Here is an 18663-nt window from a genome sequence, read left to right as displayed (position 1 = left end):
TTCTAATCTCCGGTGCGCTATAGGAGAGTGGGTCCGTCCGGGACTGACTAATTGCGCCTGCGTTTCGGGTGGGATGAGCTTGTGGACATGATGACCCAGGGAAATAGACAGCTATTGATTAATTCGATATACTGTACATACATGCTCCTGAATCATCCAGATAATTGTAAAGGGCATATGAGCTGGCTTGAGAGACATGTTTTAGCTGTTATCATCCACTCTTATTTAATTAAGTGTCCTGCAAATGTCATTCAGTTTAGTCAGTGTAGGCATATATGTATTCCCATTTTCTCATAGCTCTCAATATATATGTCTCTTGTATATTGACAAAGGACAGGAGATAATTTAGTTTCCCACAGGCCCTCTATACTTGTAATGTCCAAATTAATCGTACATTTGATGAGAGCATAAGTCCCACAGCTCAGCACACGTGTGCGCCCCTGTGTTAGAATGAGTTATTGCTTATTTCATAACATTCCCTTGAATTTAAGAAAACGGGAGTATGACTTGTCGACAAACTCTGCAAGATGTAATGTTGTCAGAGTCTAATACAGTATCATATAGTATTCTAATCTCAGTGGTGTCTCCTCTGGGTGTGTTGGTGCAGTTGCTGACTTGTAGCAGCTGTGATCTCAGCCCTGTGTCCGCCGTCATGCCTCCTCTCTCCTCCAGACCAGAGGGGGACACTGAGCATGTTTGGCGTGCTCTGACGAGACCCGATCGCTCCCGATCAGGGGGAGATGGGAAAGGTGTGGAAGTGGATGGAATGGGGACATGAAACGACTGTGTGCCATCGCTTCGCTGCAGGACTGGATGTGTGTGACGGCTCTGTTCCTCCTCCAGAGTCTGGGTGTCAGGGTGAAGGACTCTTCCCCTCAGGTGACTCTCTTTATTCTCTTCTTCCCTCCATGCCACACTACCGCTCTCTCTCTCCTTCAGCCTTTCTTTCACACCCAGCCTCTTTGCACGCACTCACACAACCTGTGATGTGCAGACTAGCAAGGGCCGGCAATCCGTTTGATGGAGAGTAAGGTTCACCAAAGCGGAATGTGTTTTTTAACACTTGATGTCTGTCCAAGGTATAATATCTATACATTAAGTCACTAAATCTATTGAAGGATGGCATGAAAGCTTATGACATGTATTCAGGCGGTCATTATATGTAATTCATCATCATACAAAAAAGAAAACACATCTAGACATTCTGACATGAGTTCAAACAGCAGAAACACTGGAGATCTTTATTTAGATGCTTGTAGAAAGGCACACAATGGTTTAAGAGAACATGTTGAGATACAAGGCACTTAGGAGTCCTTGGATTCTGCTAGACTAAGTTTTGTGGGGGTGTGGGGGGGGGCATTCATGGTCTCATGTCCAGGTCAAAGGACAAAGATCAGTGTCCAGACATGGGCGGTCAGTGCGAAGCTCTGGGGGCGTGAGCAGGGGTTAAAGGGTGAGCGGAGGTCACAGAGATGTTCACGCCTAGTCCTCGTCATCGGCAGCTCCAGTGATGATGTAGGTCTGCTCCTGCGTGTCCGTCTCCAATGTGTCATCCTCTGTTTTAACCGTTCTGAGAGAAAGCATAGAATGAAGCTGTTAAATAGGCGTCCAAAAGAGGACAACAATGTGAAGGAATGTTCCACCTCTATTGTGTTGTGTGTGTGTCCAGTGTTTAGCCCTACCAATTGAAACGCTGTTTTCCCTCCTTTTCATTCTCCTCATAAATGTATTTTTAGAACATTTTGATATGAATATAACCATAACTACTATTTGAACACACCGTTTGATAAAACCGTCCAATTACCATCCAATAGCAAGTAACTTTTACCTGATGAGTACCGTCTTCCTCTCTGTCGTCTCCATTGCCTGCTCCTGGTAGCTCCCTATGGTGGCACGATGTCCATTGGCACCTCCGCCCATACCTCCACCCATTCCACCAGCACCAAAACCAGCACCACCAGCACCACCAGCACCAGCTGTACCCATTCCTCCAGCACCAACAGCACCCATACCACCAGCACCCACACCACCAGCACCCATTCCTCCAGCACCACCCACACCACCAGCACCCATTCCACCAGCACCCATTCCACCAGCACCCAAACCACCAGCACCCAAACCAGCACCACCAGCACCCATTCCTCCAGCACCAACAGCACCCACACCACCAGCACCCATTCCTCCAGCACCACCAGCACCAATTCCACCAGCACCCAAACCAGCACCACCAGCACCCATTCCTCCAGCACCAACAGCACCCATTCCTCCAGCACCCATTCCACCAGCACCCAAACCAGCACCACCAGCACCCATTCCTCCAGCACCATCAGCACCCATTCCTCCAGCACCCATTCCACCAGCACCAACAGCACCCATTCCTCCAGCACCAACAGCCCCCATTCCTCCAGCACCAACAGCACCCATTCCTCCAGCACCAACAGCACCCATTCCACCAGCACCCAAACCAGCACCATCAGCACCCATTCCTCCAGCACCCATTCCTCCAGCACCCAAACCAGCACCACCAGCACCCACACCACTAGCACCCATTCCTCCAGCACCCATTCCTCCAGCACCCATTCCTCCAGCACCCATTCCTCCATGACCCATTCCTCCAGCACCCAAAACAGCACCACTAGCACCCACACCACCAGCACCCAAACCAGCACCACCAGCACCCACACCACTAGCACCCATTCCTCCAGCACCCATTCCTCCAGCACCCATTCCTCCAGCACCCATTCCTCCAGCACCCATTCCTCCAGCACCCATTCCACCAGCACCCATTCCACCAGCACCCAAACCAGCACCCATTCCTCCACCTACACCTCCACCCAGTCCTCCACCCATACCACCACCCATACCACCAGCCATGCTCAAACTCATCCCGCCACTCATGCTGCTGCTCATCAGAGACATGGTCCCCACCACGGTGGTGAGACGGGAGTCCTCACCCTCGATCAGCTTCCTGTGAAAACAAAGAAAAATGAAAAAGATGATTATCCGTTTCATTGTATCTGGGCATTTCATCCTTTATGATAGGATGAATGTGGTCAATGCAAGAACATAAAAAAAGTATTCTAAATAAGAGCTATATTCATAAAATGTATTCAATAATTCTATATTTGCCTTGAATTCTCATTATTCATTCTCAAATAGTGGATGTCCCTCAGTTGGGCTATGTATGTTAAAGCATGGTTTCTTTGTAGCAATATGCTACTATGCTAACCCAAGGTGCTACGCCTGTGTAGGTGTGGGTGTTACCCCACCTGTAAGTGGTGATCTCGACCTCCAGGTTCATCTTCATGTTCATAAGTTCCTGGTACTCGCTCAGGTGCAGAGCGATTTTCTCCTTGATGGATTTCAGCTCAAACTGCAAGGCCTCAATCCTGGCCTGTCACAGAAATGGAAATGGAACCACTGAGTTTACACTTGGAATGATATGGACTAGGCGTGCTACTATGTGTGTTCAGTATTTTGTGTGTATGCATTTCACATTTAGATTCGACTGATTTATTAGTTCCCACAAACTGGGCTGAGGATAGGTGTAATGTAACTTTTATTAAATGTAATTTTTTAAATGCACCAAAAAGTGTCAAGACCTAGTGATTCATTCACTAATTCATTCATTCACTCCCTCACTCATTCACCACTGCCTCTCACCTGCAGATCCTCCAGCTCTTTCTTGTACTTCTCCTGCATCTCACGGATCTTCGCCTCCAGAGCCTCATTTTTTGTCCTCAGAGAGTCCAGACCACGCTCCTTGCCCTGGATCTGTTTAATGAATGAGATAGAAATCTTTTTGACATCCATATCTTTCACTTAAAAATGAAATGATACAAAAATGATTAGCCTACGTATGTTAATCATAATCTAATAGACCTAACTTACATCCTTCTTGGCGCCCGCAATTGATTCTCTGACGCTTCGAACCTTGTCAACATGACTTGTAGTCTTGTTGGTCAGATCTTCAAACTTGGTTGAATAGAACGTATCCATTTCCTACACATGTGGGGTTGACATTAATTCAAGGTCCATCTTTATAAATATGTAGAGACTATGTCATTTCCGATCAACGGAAGTAGACTATACCCTAAATAGATGTTCTATAGGCCTACCTCCAAGTTTTTGGCTGCGATATCATCATACTGTTTCTGGATCTGTTTGAGTGCGCCGGAGAGGTCGGGGAGAGCGAAGGCACTCTGGGCAGAGGCATGGGCGGAATAGATCTGCTTCTCCAGCTCTTCAATTTCCTTGGAGAGAGGACATACCCATTGACGTTTTTATATTGGGCATAGTTCCGTCCATGGTAGCTACGGCTACATAGTGCCCAATCCAGTGCGTTACGTGGCATACCTGTTTGTGCACTCTCTGGAGGAATTCCATTTCCACCTCCAGCTGGTCGAAATGTTTCTCCAAGACAATGCGCGCAGAGGTAGCTGCGTCCACATCCTGAAAACCAACGCACACAACAGCGTCTTGGCACTCGAACGTTTAGAATGGATTTTTCATAGTTGAGATCAGACAACCATTGACTCTCACCGGACGGAAGGCTTCAATCTCCAACTCGGCTTTCCTCCTCAGCTCAACAGCCTCCTCGAACTGGAGTTTAATAATCGCCAGTTGACCTATCATGCCCTCCTTGGTGGCTAAGGCCATATCCTGAAGGTCAAGAGAACAGTTTATAGAGAGAGCATTGCCCCTGAGACAGCAAGTGATTTGTCTGTAGTCATTGTCATGTGTAATCATTCGCCTACCTACTCGTGTAAACATGCGTGTAAAAGTGAATAGTAAACGCGTTTACGCCTGCGCCCTGTGCTTTGTTATTACTTTGTTAGTGTAAAAGTGTGTGTGGTGTGTGGTGTGTGGTGTGTGGTGTGTGTGTGTGTGTGTGTGTGTGTGTGTGTGTGTGTGTGTGTGTGTGTGTGTGTCTGTGTGTGTGTGCGTGTGCATGCGTGTGTGTTTCGTGTGTAAAACACAGCTCAGGACAGAAAGAAAGTTAGCGGCTATTTTAACACGCTGTGGCACCTCTCATTGTGCAGGTGCCACAGCGTCTTGTCTTGTACTGTTGTACCCAGACGCCTGGAAGAATTTTCTGGAAGTCAGCGAGGAATGAACCTCGTCTGATACAAATAATTCATTATTTGCGCTCCAATGATAACCTGAAAGGTTAAGTGATGACGTGCTCACCCGCTGGACTCTCATTTGTTCTGCAATCTTCTTCAGTTCCTTTAGCTGCTCCTCATACAGCATGCGCAGGCCCGACGGCTTCAGGAACCGATTCTGGTAGGCTTCAATCTCCGACTCCAACAGCATGTTCTGCTGCTCCAGTGACCGAACCTTTTAGGAGAAGGACAACAGAGTATAGGCTATAAATGATAATCTCTCACTCGTTTTCGGGCACTCCACGGTCGAATATGTTCGCTGCCCATGGAAGTGGGAATAATGCGCCCCTCCATCCATCTCCACAGCCAGGAGACGCGTTTCTAAGCGGCCAGCCTGTATGGCACACTCAAGCAAGCCTGGTTTAATCAGACAAATTCCATCAGAGGATCTTGGAAATATGGAGAATATGCGTCAGAATAGCGTCAGAATATGGAGCAGATGTTCAAAGGCAAGCAATGTTTCCTTATAGCTCCCAGAAACACCTAATTGCACCTGCGCGAAGAGCAGCTAAACCTGCATTAAAATACAATATTACAAGTTTATCCCCACAATCGTGTGTGTGTGTGTGTGTGTGTGTGTGTGTGTGTGTATGCGTACGTGAGCGGTCAGCAAAATTTACGATATGCAATATAGGCTACATTACCTTCTCAATGTAAACAGCCAGTCTATCATTGAGTACAATCATCTCCTTTCGCTCACTGCTGCGAGTGCTGAGGAATTGCTGGTTCTCCGCGGAGGCCTCGTCCAGGTCTATGGCCTTCTCCCCATCATGCCCCACACAGAGAGCTCCAGCGTTAACACTGCAACGACAGTTCAACATGCACTGCTTGACCTGAAGGTAACTGACATCTAATTGTGAACACATATCATGACATTACGTGAACATGAAATGTTTCAAAGGTTATTTGATCACATGCCTGTCATAATCGCAGTCCGATGGTACACCCAGTTTGATTGATAGGCCTACCACATTGGCTTTTATTAATATCCTATACTCCGATGTGAGATTTCATATGAGAACATTGACTCCACTAAATTGAAAATGTCATTTGGTCAACCTAAGCACATATTAAGTAGATTTTATATAAGAATAATATTATTATTATGGAATATTTAATATTATAAAATAGTTTTTAAGTATTACATATTACAATAAATATATACATTATATATATATACTACTTATATACTTCTACTACTACTACTACTACTAGTTATATATATTACTGTATATAAAATGAATATCAAGTGTGACATTTTAAGTAGAGATGTATAGCATACTGTAAAACGATTTTATTGTCCTATTTAACTCATTAAAACAATTTTCGTTAATGATTATTCTTGTGACTCATATAGGCTGTTTTCAACATTAACATTTTGTAAGCTATAAGTGTAGAGCCTTATTTTCGTTATTTATTTTAGGCCTATGTCTGTTATAGAGCTGAAATATCCTTGATTTTTGTTTTCTTCTCACAATTCAAGAATTATGCTATTCTTTGGAGAATATTGGGAATATTGCAATTGTATTTTGTTGTATAGTAGGCTATACCATTGAATTGGGTTGGATAGATTTTCATCCGAATTTGCAAATTATAACTACAAAGAGTTCTATTGAGACTAACTGATCATTTATTAGATAATGAATATAGCTTTAACTGTGTAAATGACCCACCTATGCTGATGGTGAAGCCAGTGGTGTATAGGCACCATACCTGCCTCCAGAGCCATCTCTCTCATGCTGCTTATCAACCTTACCCTTGATGTTTCACCTCTATAGGTTTCAGTGTGGAGGTAGAGGGAGCAGCTTACCCAGCTCCACCCATAAGAGGTTTGCGTGTGGAGGACATGGTCCTCCGTCCCATTGTGCCGGCACGCATGCTGCCTGCTCCGGCGTTGCGGGAGTAGATGGCGCCACCGGCGGATTGGTGGCGGCCCCCATGCCGGTTGGGGGAAGGGCTGGACACCCTAACCTGCAGGGACGAGCTGCTGCTGCTGCTGCTCTCCTCAAAGTGACGCCTGTAAGACGAGATCCTCTCTGGGCTGCGACTCATGTTGGCAGATGGCCTTGGTCTCTATCTGTCTCTGTGCTCTGTGGTGGTGGGGGTAGGTGGGCAGGTTGCCTTTCTTCTGTCCTGGGACCTCTAGCTTTACTCTGACTACTACAGTGTTACTGCACACACACTCCCTTCCTGGTGTCTCTTTATACCCACACAGCCTGGCATTGCCCAGCTTGGCTCAGCTTAGCCCAGTCATGAGCCAACACCTCTGGAATCTCTAACCTCCACACCGCAGAAGGCCCGATATATCATACAGACATCTGCTAGCACCCTGCGAAGAGCTGAACCTGGTACAGTAATAGGAAACAGTGAGGCAGCATCAGTAGCAGCCCATTAGGGCAGTAGCTAGGTGCAGCATCTGATGTGATCTGTTCCGATGGGACGAGGGACTTTAATTGCACGCCGAGCACAGGCTAAGGGGGTGACCTGATGAGGTCATGCTGGACAAAGGCCTGCCTGGGTGGCTGGGTAAGATTTGACATAAATGAGGACTTATTAGTCTGGGCCGATTTTTTACATTAAAAGAAGGGGATATGCAGAAAAAAGGAAGATGGAATTAAGTGCTTCAGAGGGGAAATGTAGAAGCAGGGGGAAGAAGGGGGGTTGTCTGGAGTTCATGCTTGACGTGGCAGACGGATTTGAGTGGGGTAAACAGTATAGTCTGATTTGTCCACAAGGTCGCAATGTTTACACCTATTGGGCCACTCAACCAAGGATCAACACAGTTAATGTCCTCACTTCTAAAACATTGTCCCTCTAACACTAACATTTATCTATCAACCATGATCCCAACACACAGCATCCATATCCCATTTAAAAGGGACCATTCAAGTGATGTTTCCCACAAGAGGAGTGGGCTATGCCAGATTTGTCAACTCAGATCACTCATTTCTCACAGGACACCTCAAGAGCAAGCCTTCAATAATTTATCCTGTGAGCGAAATAGTCATTTTACAGTCAAGTACAGTACATTTCACTCGCATCACATTTCCTATCATGGATCATATGAAAATCGTCTGTGGCATCGTTTAAGGGCATTATCACTCAATGCTGCTATGATTGACTGGCTGAACCAATGTTGGTGAGATTCTTTCCGTTTACCTCAGATCTTGCAGTTGTGTGGGACATAGGCGGAGCCTGCATATTTCAGTGATGTGACTAGAGGCTAACTCGGCTCTCACTTCAGCATCTAATCAAGATGACATCGCTCATCCATGACAGACTCACTCCCTAACAGGACGAATGGTCCTCATGCATGTACTGTTGTAAGTCTGTATGTTGAAGGAAAAAGGCTACAATTCATCAGAGCATTGTTAAACTGAGAAAACGGAGCCAGACCAAAATGGGAGGACCTTAAACGTGTTTTTTCCAAAGCCAATGTTTGTGTTTTCTTGTCCATCGATGGGCCTGAATAGTGTCAGAGGTTTTTGTTGTTGAGGTGAACCACTTGGTGTCTGAACCCTCCAGTACACTACAATATCTTGTATCTGAGATGGCAATGGAGGATTGAAACGCCTGGGGCTTGTTAAGTTAAAGGACATGTTTGAGTCTTGGTCATACAGAATAGGGAGTCACATCAGCTCTAAATCTTACATTTCTATCTGGAACATTGTGAATGTTTAAACTCACTGAATACACCCTTGACCATTCACATGAGAGCAGCAGATTATGATCACATAGAGATGACTGCAGTAGTTGACACATTTTTAATGGAGGACATAGAGCTTAGTGAAGTCCTCTGGAGGTGGCGAACTCACATGGAGATGTTAATAGAAATGAATGGTTATTATACTGTACAGTGATTTCTCACTCCAGCACAGCAGGTATCAGTATCCACATGGAAGGGATATGTACTCCACATTTAACAATTCAAAGTCAAAAGTCAAAAGTCACTTTATTGTCCCATCACTGGGAAATTTGTATTGGGCTTACACACCACAGCAGCCAACAAAGAGCAACAGACAATACAGAATGATAGAAACACAAACAGAAGGCAGCCCTGATTAAGACAAGAGTGGAAATAAAACGATAAGCAAGATATGTTTACATTCATCTGGTGCAGTTTAAAAGAAACGGGAATAAAATAATTTTTAAATCTATTTAATCTAGAGCGGGGGACTCTGAACCTCCTCCCAGAGGGCAGCAGTTCATACTCTGCATGTAGGACATGGGAGGGATTCATGAGAATTCTATTAGCCTGTCTGAGAGTAGCCTGTTCAAAAATAGACTGCAGGGATGAGTGGTCTTTCACCCCTATGATCTTTTTATTTATATTTCCTGGATATTTAGACAACAAAGACCACAAATAACTTACTGTTGAGTCATGCTGACAATTGGCGAAATGTTCCTTTACCCTTAACCAAGAAAACAATACAATACATTGTTAATCATTTGGTATTTATTTAATTAAATAAAAAGCAAGGTAAAAATACCAGCAGCATCAAACTGAGTACTATGATATTTAGAATATCAACCTGAATACTACTTTTATTGTCTGGGTGGAAAACCTGATAGAAAGGATGTGATATACATATGAGGAAATGTATATTTATGATTCATAAACTGAACAATGTGTACTTATAAACCGTATACAGGGCTGGTACCAAAACATGATTATGGCATAATTTCTTCAATGATCTGAATGATCTGAAAAATGGCACAATTGAGTCAGACAATTGAATCAGTTTTGTTGTTCCTGCTTGGCCCAATCTTGCCACCCGCCAGGATAATGTTGTACGCTAGGAAGAGGGAGGGAAAGGGAAGAAAATAGGTGAGTAAAATCATAATGAAAGATTATTTTATTATTTGTATATATACTTTGTGCATTGTCAAAAATAGCACTGTGTAGTGATTAAAGAACTGATATTATGTATTTTGACAAATGTAAAAAAAAAATATATATATATATATGTGCGATGCATTTGTGGCAATCTCCAATGATACTGAGTATGACAGGTAAAACATTATTGTGTAAGGGAGAAAACAGGAAGTAAAAACACAAGAGTCGAGAGCCCATGTTGTTCACTTCAGCAAGAAATACAAGAACATTCTAACATTATTTTGGAGAAAATGTCATTAGTGTTTACAGTAAGAGTATGCATATATCTTTGTCAGTGTGATTATGTATTTATGTCTATAGTTGTAGCCAGGGTATAGTGTGGATAGGCTAGTGTGGATAGTAGTTGATAAAAGGACATGCGGTCTCTCTCACTCTGTGTAACCCAGAGAAGCAGCTGTGTCAAGGGCTTTCTTGCTCCTGATCCCTGCCAGGCAGGAGAAGACAATGTTGTCAGTTGGCTGGGGCATGTCTCCGCCAAACATCTCCTTGAACTCCTCTGGGCCCAGCTGGAGGGCAGCGTCCACCTGCCCCACTGCAAGAGAAAGGAAGAGAAAAGGTTAATGACAACACAGGCAGGCTTGGTGTGTAATGTGGGCTAAAGAGCAGGCGGGGTCCTACGCTCCATAGAGATATCGACCACTATCTACAGCGCTCAGCTTTATGTCACACCTTTGCCCCCTTTACCCTTTAGGAATGTGAGAATGGTGGGTGGTAGTCCAGTGATTCAATTATCTCCCATACCGAATATCCAATCTCGTATTCACATTGCAGGACGTCGCAAGACACATTTTGGTTGGTTGAAGCTGTAATAAATACATTAGAAACTCACGAGGAACGTTAATTGACCCGGGGATATTTCCGAATTCTCTGAGTTCCCAAGGCTCCCGGACATCGATGACCACACCCGCGCGGTCTACCAGTTTTTTCTTCAGTTGTTCGTAGCTGACGTCAATGTCTGAGGACGGGGAAGAACTGAAACTGCGCAACACGCGTTGTTTGTAGGTGGCACGCACATCTGAAAGACAAGACAAATAACGTGAACAACCTCCTGGTTAGCAATACAATAGAGCCCATTTTAGATCATTAAATGACGATAAGACTGACTTACTCCTATATTTAGAATAACCCTAACCCTAAAGGAGACATTCGAGGAAATAGGTGGGTCATTTACACAGTTAAAGCTATTCATTATCTAATAAATGATCAGTTAGTCTCAATAGATTATAGAACTCTTTGTAGTTATAATTAGCAAATTCGGATGAAAATCTATCCAACCCAATTCAATGGTATAGCCTACTATACAACAAAATACAATTGCAATAAGTTCATCCAACACACTGTCAACTTATTTCGAACCCAGAGCAGACTGACTTACATGCACTTGGGGAATGGGTCCCGAATGCATTTGACAGTGGTCGTCCTGAGGCACAGGCGATAGGGATCACATTTCTGTTCAACAAGAGCCGTGGAATCGACCCTGCAAGCCTCGAGCACGCTTTTAGAGCCATGTCAATGTTTAACACCAGTAAGTCCAAAGCTAAGACCACCTCCACTATTTACACAGTGTCACTGTTATGTGTTGTATTTGCTCACTGACACCCACTGCCCTGCTACGGCGACGTGCTTACGTCACACCGAGGACGTCATAACGCGCTCAAAACAACGGTTCCGCGGTGTGTTTATTGCACTTGTCAGACGGACACATCTCTCCCAAAAAATAACGGATAGTTGAAAAACGCTTGTGTTACGCATGGCCGTTTGTCCCCACCTATATTTGAAGTACTAACTAACTGACAAATACGACTAATAAAACCACGTACTCCTCAGTAGCGTTTAACGTAGCCACCGAGCCACCGTACTGCGTCACGTGTTGACTTCAGCGACGTGACCACGTGACGGTGGTGGTTTCGTTTTGTGGATGCTAACCGATGCTAACATGTCCCTGACACTTTGACAAAGTAACGATTTACAATTTAAACTGTATTAACGAGTAGCGATCGCACACTCACTTTAAGTGTCTTTGGGTTTAACAAGTCGAGTTTCGCCACGTGTTGTAAAGTTGCCAGTCGTGCCGACGCTGACTGTCTGGTGTATTATTATTATTATTTTATTTTTTTACATATTGTAGCAGGCTAGCTAACTCGCTAGCTCCTTGGCTAGCTCATTAGAGCTACATCTAAGAGGTATGTATGTTGTTTCATTTTACTCTTCACTTATTGTCATGCAGATATGTATGGTTATGTCATAGGTAAAAGGAGTACGTTGATATGTGATATGAGGTTTTGTTTTTGTATAGCCTCATGTGAATTTGGCAGCTACCTGTTACTTGACATGGGGTCTGACTAATTACTGGAAGGAAAACGCTCCAGCCTGAAACTTTCCAAGTCTATACATGTGAGCCTGTGTCATGTGTGGAAAACGAAACTCCTTAAAGCAGCTATGAGTGATTTCTGCATGCAGGGTCATCAACAAAATGTAAACAACGGGGAAAATGCATTTCTACATTGAAATGGCAGTAGATCTTTATGACCTCTGGTGTTCAAGGAATTACATTCCAATAGAGCAGCAGCATCACTTTTTCAAGCTTCACATCATTTCTTAACAACAACATGTCACAAAAGTATATAGTCCTACAATACAGCAATAAGTCCTTATTGCTTTGTCCATGATGAGGCACTTAAAGGTATTTTGGAGTCACATTCATTATAGGCTAATCAGTGTTCATGCAATCATGTTTAGAATTCTTTTAAATCGTCACTTGTCTTTAATTTTTTAATAGCCTTGTGTTGTAAAATGTTTTATGGAACTGGAATGTTCTGCAATTTATTTTCAACAATTAGACTAACCCTTGCTATGCACCTTTAGTTAGTTAGTTACCTTTAGTTATCATGTTCTTGAAAAGTGTTGACAACAGTGTAAATTGACTGTAGCCCAACAATAGTTATAATATACTTTCTCTACTGTGAAATATATATATATATATATATTTTAAAGTAGTTTCTTATGATGACTGATGTATAGATGATTCACTTAGCCTACTTAGACAAATGTACATGTTATAGGCTAAGTCGCTTTGGATAAAGGTGTCTGCTACATATAACTTAGTTAAAAGGTTTACTATAACTACTGGAAGTCTGATGTGTGTTCAGGCTTGTTACCAGACCAGCTCTAACACCATAATTGAACTGTGGTTTTAACTGAAGACCAGAGGTGTATCTGGACGAGTCTGGTGTGTAAATAAATACACTGGCAGAACAAAAACGTTATCCAGAATTGTCCACCCCCAAGTAATGTTACTCAATGTTGCCAATGTTTCCCTTTTGTTTTTGGATGGCTACGTTGGTTTGGCTTGGTTTTGTTTGCTTCAGAGCAGTAGGAATACATAGATCCCTTTGTCTCCCTCCCATCTAGATGCGGCTAAAGGATCCCTTCTCCTTGAAGGCCCCAGACATGACCAAGCGGACTAACAAACCCAGGAAGCCTCGGGATGAGGAGTCGTCAGATGAAGTCAGCGGTAAGATTATGACACACTTCTTGTCCATGTGATGAGTGCAGCATAATAGGCCTGCCCTGCTGTATTTCCATACTGACAGCAGGAACATTTTGGGAGAGATAAGCTTATTGCATTTGCATTGACCATTCATCCCACTATATCTATGTGTGATACTGTTTCTGTGTGTGGTCAGCTTTATTCTAATCTGTGCATGACAGACTTGTGGAGAAGCACTTGACACTACATTAGGTGTAGCAGTGTAGCAGTGTTTCCTCCAGGATTTTTCACATTAGTGGCGGAGCGGTCCTCTTTTGGTCGCGCAGCGCGAGCGTTTTTTTTCCCGCGCAGGGCTTAAAGTTCTCCGGCACGGTACCGGATTTCCGGCGGGGGGGAATTTTGAGCAATAAAATAAAATAAAATCACATGCTATTTCTTTACATCGTAATTTAAAGAGTCATCTTCAGCAAAGAGACAGTTCCGCCTACCAATGGTATCACATTGCTCAAGCCAACCAACGACTAGCCAATCGGAGTAGTGGGGCGGGCCTTAAGAAGTTTGAATGAGTGTAATGTTAGCTTGTAGAGACGTTCGCTTTTAGCAGCCCGCTATCTCGCTAACTTTAGTAAGAGTCTATTAAAATGGAAGCCAAGTTTCTTAAACCTTGCTCATACAACAACCTTGCCGGGAGCGACGGCTACAGGTAGCCTACCACTTCATCTTCAATGGCCGACCGTATTTGCGAGCAAAAGATCCGAGTGTGCGCGTTTATAGCTGAACATGATCTGTCTGTCACAATGGCTCAGCCACTCGTCGATTTGTGCAAGAAGCTATCAGAAGACAAAAATGCACTGACAAAGCTGTCCGTTTCCAATCAGCACGCCAGCTATTTAAACACACATGGCCTTTGTCCCGGAATTGAAAAAACGGCTGTGTGAAAAGCTTAAAAAAGCAACGTTTTCAATTAATATCGACGAAGCTACTAATCTTAACATGGACAAAATCCTCAATGTCCTTGTTCCATTTTTTTTATGATGATCTGGCCAAAGTAACAACACAACACCTAGTCAACAGGAAAGTAAACATCGCCAACTCGTCAGCCCTCATGCAGGAGCTCAAAGATATCCTGGAGTCCAATGGTCTTGACTGGTCACTAGTCATCAGTATTCTACTTGATGTAGATCTATTGATCTATTGTTATAGTGATAGTGGCTTAATAAGTGATGCAATCAGTTTGGCCTTAAGTGATTTAATCAGTTTGTTCTTTTAAAGACATCTAAATATATTATTTTATTTTGTATTGAGTATAAAACAGTATTAATGCATTTTAACATTGAGACATATATTTTGTATTGACTATAAAATAGTATTAATGCATTTAAACATTGAGACAAGAAGCTGTCTTCTGTACCCGCTCTCCCAATATCTCAAACTGTGACCCCCCTCCCCAAGAAAAAGTTTCAGGCACAGGATTTTTTCCCACTTTAAGCCCTGCGCGTGCACGCGCATAAAACGCGCACTGGCGCTCAAAACAAAGACGTAATTTCACCAAAAACTAGAGGGTGGCAACAATTATAATTTCTTAAATAGCGGTTAAGTCATTAAAGCCGAGCAGGTGATTTTATATAGAAGGTGATCAAATACCAATATATCCTACAGCTGCAGCAGAACATGCGGAACGCGCATTACACACACACACACAGAAAGATCAATACGAAGTAGGCCAGTGGTGTAGTCTAGGTGACACGCAGGACGCCGTATACCCACTAGGAAAGGCCAAGGATTTCCATATACCCACTTAAAAATGTGTGAGGAGGATACGTAACAGCGTTTTGTGACAGAACTTTCACTTTCATCCATAAGATTCACCCCGTCTGTGTTACGAAGCACTTGACTTTTGGACCATTGGGACTGACTATCGCGTCATATACCATCAACGGGGGGAGATGCGACATGAAATATGTCAAAATGCAGCACTATCATGCACAGATCAGCCTTATAACATGTAATGTTATATATATATAACGTTAGACAGGGAGCGCAGATGTATTTTTATGAACGATATGAGGCTGGGAGGGAAAAATCACAGTATACCCACTAGAAAAAACTAGACTACACCACTGAAGTAGGCCTACGTGAGAGTACACGCACAAAACCGGCTAACGTTACTCATTAACTGTTTACACAAGTAAAATCACAGTGTGACAGGAGCATTCGGTAAACAACAACAGCAAGGTAATGCTATCAGTTGAGTAAAAAAAAAAAAACTCTTACCTTTGAGGACACCAACATGAGCCCTGCTTACCCGTACCTCCGCCATTCTGTTCGTGGTGATTTTAGAGGCAATAGATTATTTTTGCCCCGCGCATATTGCTATGAATAGTTCGAAGCTAGCGTTAGGTGCGAGGCTGCTCGGTTAACCCATTAGCGGGAACATTATTTGTTTCACAAAATAGGCTGATTTAGTTGACCATGAACAACAGAGACATACATTACGAATGTTCATTTAAAATACTCTATACTGAGCACTGGTATAATAACATGAACCAGAGAACAGCAGTAAATGCAATAACCCACAGTCGTCGCTGATGATGTTGCATTTTCGATTAGGATACGGGATTAAAGGGACCGGCGACGGGCTAAGAGAGAGAGTGAGGAGAGGGATTTCCTGAAATCCAAATGTCCCGCTAAATTCGGACCAATCACAACTGTTTTGAAAGCGCGTCGCCTCGCTTCAGTCTCGCTTCAGTCGCCTCGCGCGTCGCCTCGCTTCAGTCTATATTGCAGTGCGAACACAAACGACGAGGTTAATTGCAACATGTAATGTAACATATTGTAAATAACTACGCCCTAAATCGTAACGAAATGTTGGTCTGGAAGCGGCCTAAATCTAGCTTCAATCTGCTTTTTTTCTGTTCTCCGGTCATAATAACTCGCTGCCTTTCTGCGCAGCCTGAATCAAAGTGGACTGTCTGAATCAATTAGTGGCGGAGGAAATTCATTCGTGGCGGCCCGCCACCAATAAATGCATATAGAGGAAACACTGGGTGTAGGCCTAGTTCATGCTGTAGAGAATTATATATTAATTATATTATATATATCTTATTATAAATCAGTGGGCATTGATATAGATTATTTCTGAGATTGTGATAATTTAAGGACTGGAGAAATGCTGTCTGAAATCATCATCATCAGTGTGTGCCACCCAGGGCCCATGCTCTGACGAAGGTCACTTGTGACCGAAAAGTTAGCACAGTAAATTTGAGAAGAATTTATCCAGAATTTCCATCGAAAACACAGAGACTGTCCCTTCCTTCACTCAGGGCTGACCTGCCAGCATGTGAGCAAAGCAGTGGACCTGAACTCGGTGAAGAAGGCCATGAGCTCCAGCCTGTGGTCTGTGTGCTCCGATTGCCTGAGGGAGAGGACTATGATAGACGGAGAGCCGGCAGGCAACCATGACGTCCTCGTATGCCTCAAGTGCGGTTTCCAGGTGAGCTCTGACCTGAAGTGCTTTCATCATCTGTTGAGAGAGGTTGAAAATTGGAGTGCGCCTTTCAGGCGGAGCATTGCTGCCTGCACTTGACATTTAGCCTAAAAGTTCAACACTTCTATGATGGCAAAATTGCTACATTTTGAATCTGTACATTGGCATGTACGGTACTAAATCTTAGAGATACTGTGACACCTATGGTTATATTGTGTTTTATGTTTTATTTAAATGTAATTGTCTGCATGTTAAAATTGCCTCTTTAAAATGAAATTAATAAATTCATATTGAATTAGTATAACATCTTATGAATGATATCTATTCTGACTTTATTGGTATTGATACAGTCATCATGAAGTCACACTGAATTGAATGAGATCCCAAATCTGTATCTGTCCAGGGCTGTAACCAGTCAGAGAGCCAGCACTCCACCACACACCACCAAACCCTCCATCCCGAAGCCCACTGCATCACCATCAGCCTCAGCACCTGGAAGGCCTGGTGAGGGGAGGGAGGGAGGGAGGGAGGGAGGGAGGGAGGATTGACTGACAAACTAACTGACTGACGGACTGATGGACTGACTGACTGACGGAATGAACAAATTGATTTCTTAGGTCATTGAAAATAGATGTACAAACACAACATCAAATAACTTATACTGCATAAATCAAGGGTAACATGATGAAGTTATTGATTTATTGTGATTGCTGTAGCCAGAAGAAGCAGTAGTCAACCACACACCATTCACTTCAAACGAATTTCAACACTGCTCTGTGGGTGGTTGACGGTTGTGTTTTCTGCTTTCTCTGCCTCTCTCTCGCAAGTTTCAAGTTTATTACACAAGTGTAAGAGAGTAACATGTGTCACATTACACAAGTGTAAGAGAGGAAAATTCTTAGGCTTTGGTTCCTGACATTGCGGCACAAGACAATAAGGCAATAGGCATAATTCAAGATATAAAAAAGTGACAATAGTACAGGACATAAGTGACAAATAAGACAGGATACAATTAGCAGTACAACTAGTAAGAAAATGGATAGTCCAAGTAGTAAACTGGCTGTAAGCTTATAATGTAGTCTGTATGCATGGTCTGCGCTTGGGGATGATAGTCAGTTGTCTACAGTTGTTCATGAGCCTCTCTCTCTCTCTCTCTCTCGCTCTCTCTCTCTCTCTCTCTCTCTCTCTCTCTCTCTCTCTCTCTCTCTCTCTCTCTCTCTCTCTCTCTCTCTCTCTCTTTCTCTCTTGACAGGTGCTTTGAATGTAATGAAGAGCTCTCCACTCACTGCAATAAGAAGGCTTTGGCCCAGACCCTGGACTTTTTGCAGAAGCACTCAGTGAAGGCAGCCTCAGGTAACTCCTTCCACACAGCAGCCAAGGACGTGGGTTGACAACCACTTGAAATTTAGACTGAGCTACAACCAACATTAGTCCAAGTGCTGCCCAACAACCACAGACACAGCAGACACAGAGGAGAAAGGAAGCACAATAGAAGTCGTTTTATTCGTCAAAATCTGTCACAGTGAGAGATTCGTCTTCTCTTTTCACTAAAGTCCCTGTTGTCTCAGTCCCCATAACACACAGACAGATACTACCCATGGGAGGAGCACAGGGTCACACTTGC

The 18663-nt window shown here is 43.5% G+C and overlaps 3 protein-coding genes across 4 annotated transcripts in view; 1 reads left to right on the top strand and 2 right to left on the bottom strand.

Moving 5' to 3' along the window:
* Window positions 1-1482: 1482 nt before the first annotated feature.
* On the bottom strand, window positions 1483-7217 carry LOC308166657 (desmin; the record flags this gene model as incomplete). Its single annotated transcript, XM_080540984.1, has 14 exons — window positions 1483-1570; window positions 1829-1896; window positions 1983-2141; window positions 2235-2539; window positions 2643-2968; window positions 3270-3394; window positions 3664-3774; window positions 3892-4002; window positions 4119-4253; window positions 4357-4452; window positions 4543-4662; window positions 5191-5340; window positions 5810-5966; window positions 6976-7217. The coding sequence occupies 14 exons, from the start codon at window positions 7215-7217 to the stop codon at window positions 1483-1485; spliced, it is 2193 nt and encodes a 730-aa protein (XP_080397110.1).
* Window positions 7218-9154: 1937 nt separating this feature from the next.
* On the bottom strand, window positions 9155-11651 carry tstd3 (thiosulfate sulfurtransferase like domain containing 3). Of its 2 annotated transcripts, none has more exons than XM_080541328.1 (4): window positions 11408-11651; window positions 10892-11077; window positions 10435-10594; window positions 9155-9961 (listed from the first exon to the last, which is right to left on the bottom strand). In XM_080541328.1, exons 1-4 carry the CDS (start codon window positions 11568-11570, stop codon window positions 9904-9906), a joined length of 567 nt encoding a protein of 188 aa, XP_080397454.1. In that variant the 5' UTR covers window positions 11571-11651; the 3' UTR covers window positions 9155-9903. The 2 variants fall into 2 exon arrangements, with proteins under 2 accessions (XP_080397454.1, XP_080397455.1); XM_080541329.1 differs by having other exon boundaries at window positions 11438-11651.
* A 448-nt stretch (window positions 11652-12099) lies between these two features.
* Window positions 12100-18663, top strand: part of usp45 (ubiquitin specific peptidase 45) — a 40644-nt gene continuing 34080 nt past the window's right edge. The window contains exons 1-5 of the mRNA XM_080540106.1: window positions 12100-12245; window positions 13474-13576; window positions 16876-17045; window positions 17443-17543; window positions 18292-18392. Coding sequence (XP_080396232.1) covers window positions 13474-13576; window positions 16876-17045; window positions 17443-17543; window positions 18292-18392 — 475 coding nt within the window. The 5' untranslated portion in view covers window positions 12100-12245. The remainder of the gene's footprint in view (window positions 12246-13473; window positions 13577-16875; window positions 17046-17442; window positions 17544-18291; window positions 18393-18663) is intronic.

This window comes from Nansenia antarctica (genome assembly GCF_963989245.1).
Source record: "Nansenia antarctica genome assembly, chromosome: 10".
Classification (NCBI taxonomy): Eukaryota; Metazoa; Chordata; class Actinopteri; order Argentiniformes; family Microstomatidae; genus Nansenia; species Nansenia antarctica.
This window is presented reverse-complemented; position numbering and strand designations above follow the sequence as displayed.

Coding starts and splice junctions, on each gene's coding strand:
- tstd3 (XM_080541328.1), bottom strand. CDS start 11,570: ATGGCTCTAAAAGCGTGCTCGAGGCTTGCAGGGTCGATTCCACGGCTC. Junction 11,078..11,407: donor CTGCTCTGGGTTCGAAATAA/GTTGACAGTGTG, acceptor CTTGTCTTTCAG/ATGTGCGTGCCACCTACAAA. Junction 10,595..10,891: donor CGGGTCAATTAACGTTCCTC/GTGAGTTTCTAA, acceptor TTTCTCTTGCAG/TGGGGCAGGTGGACGCTGCC.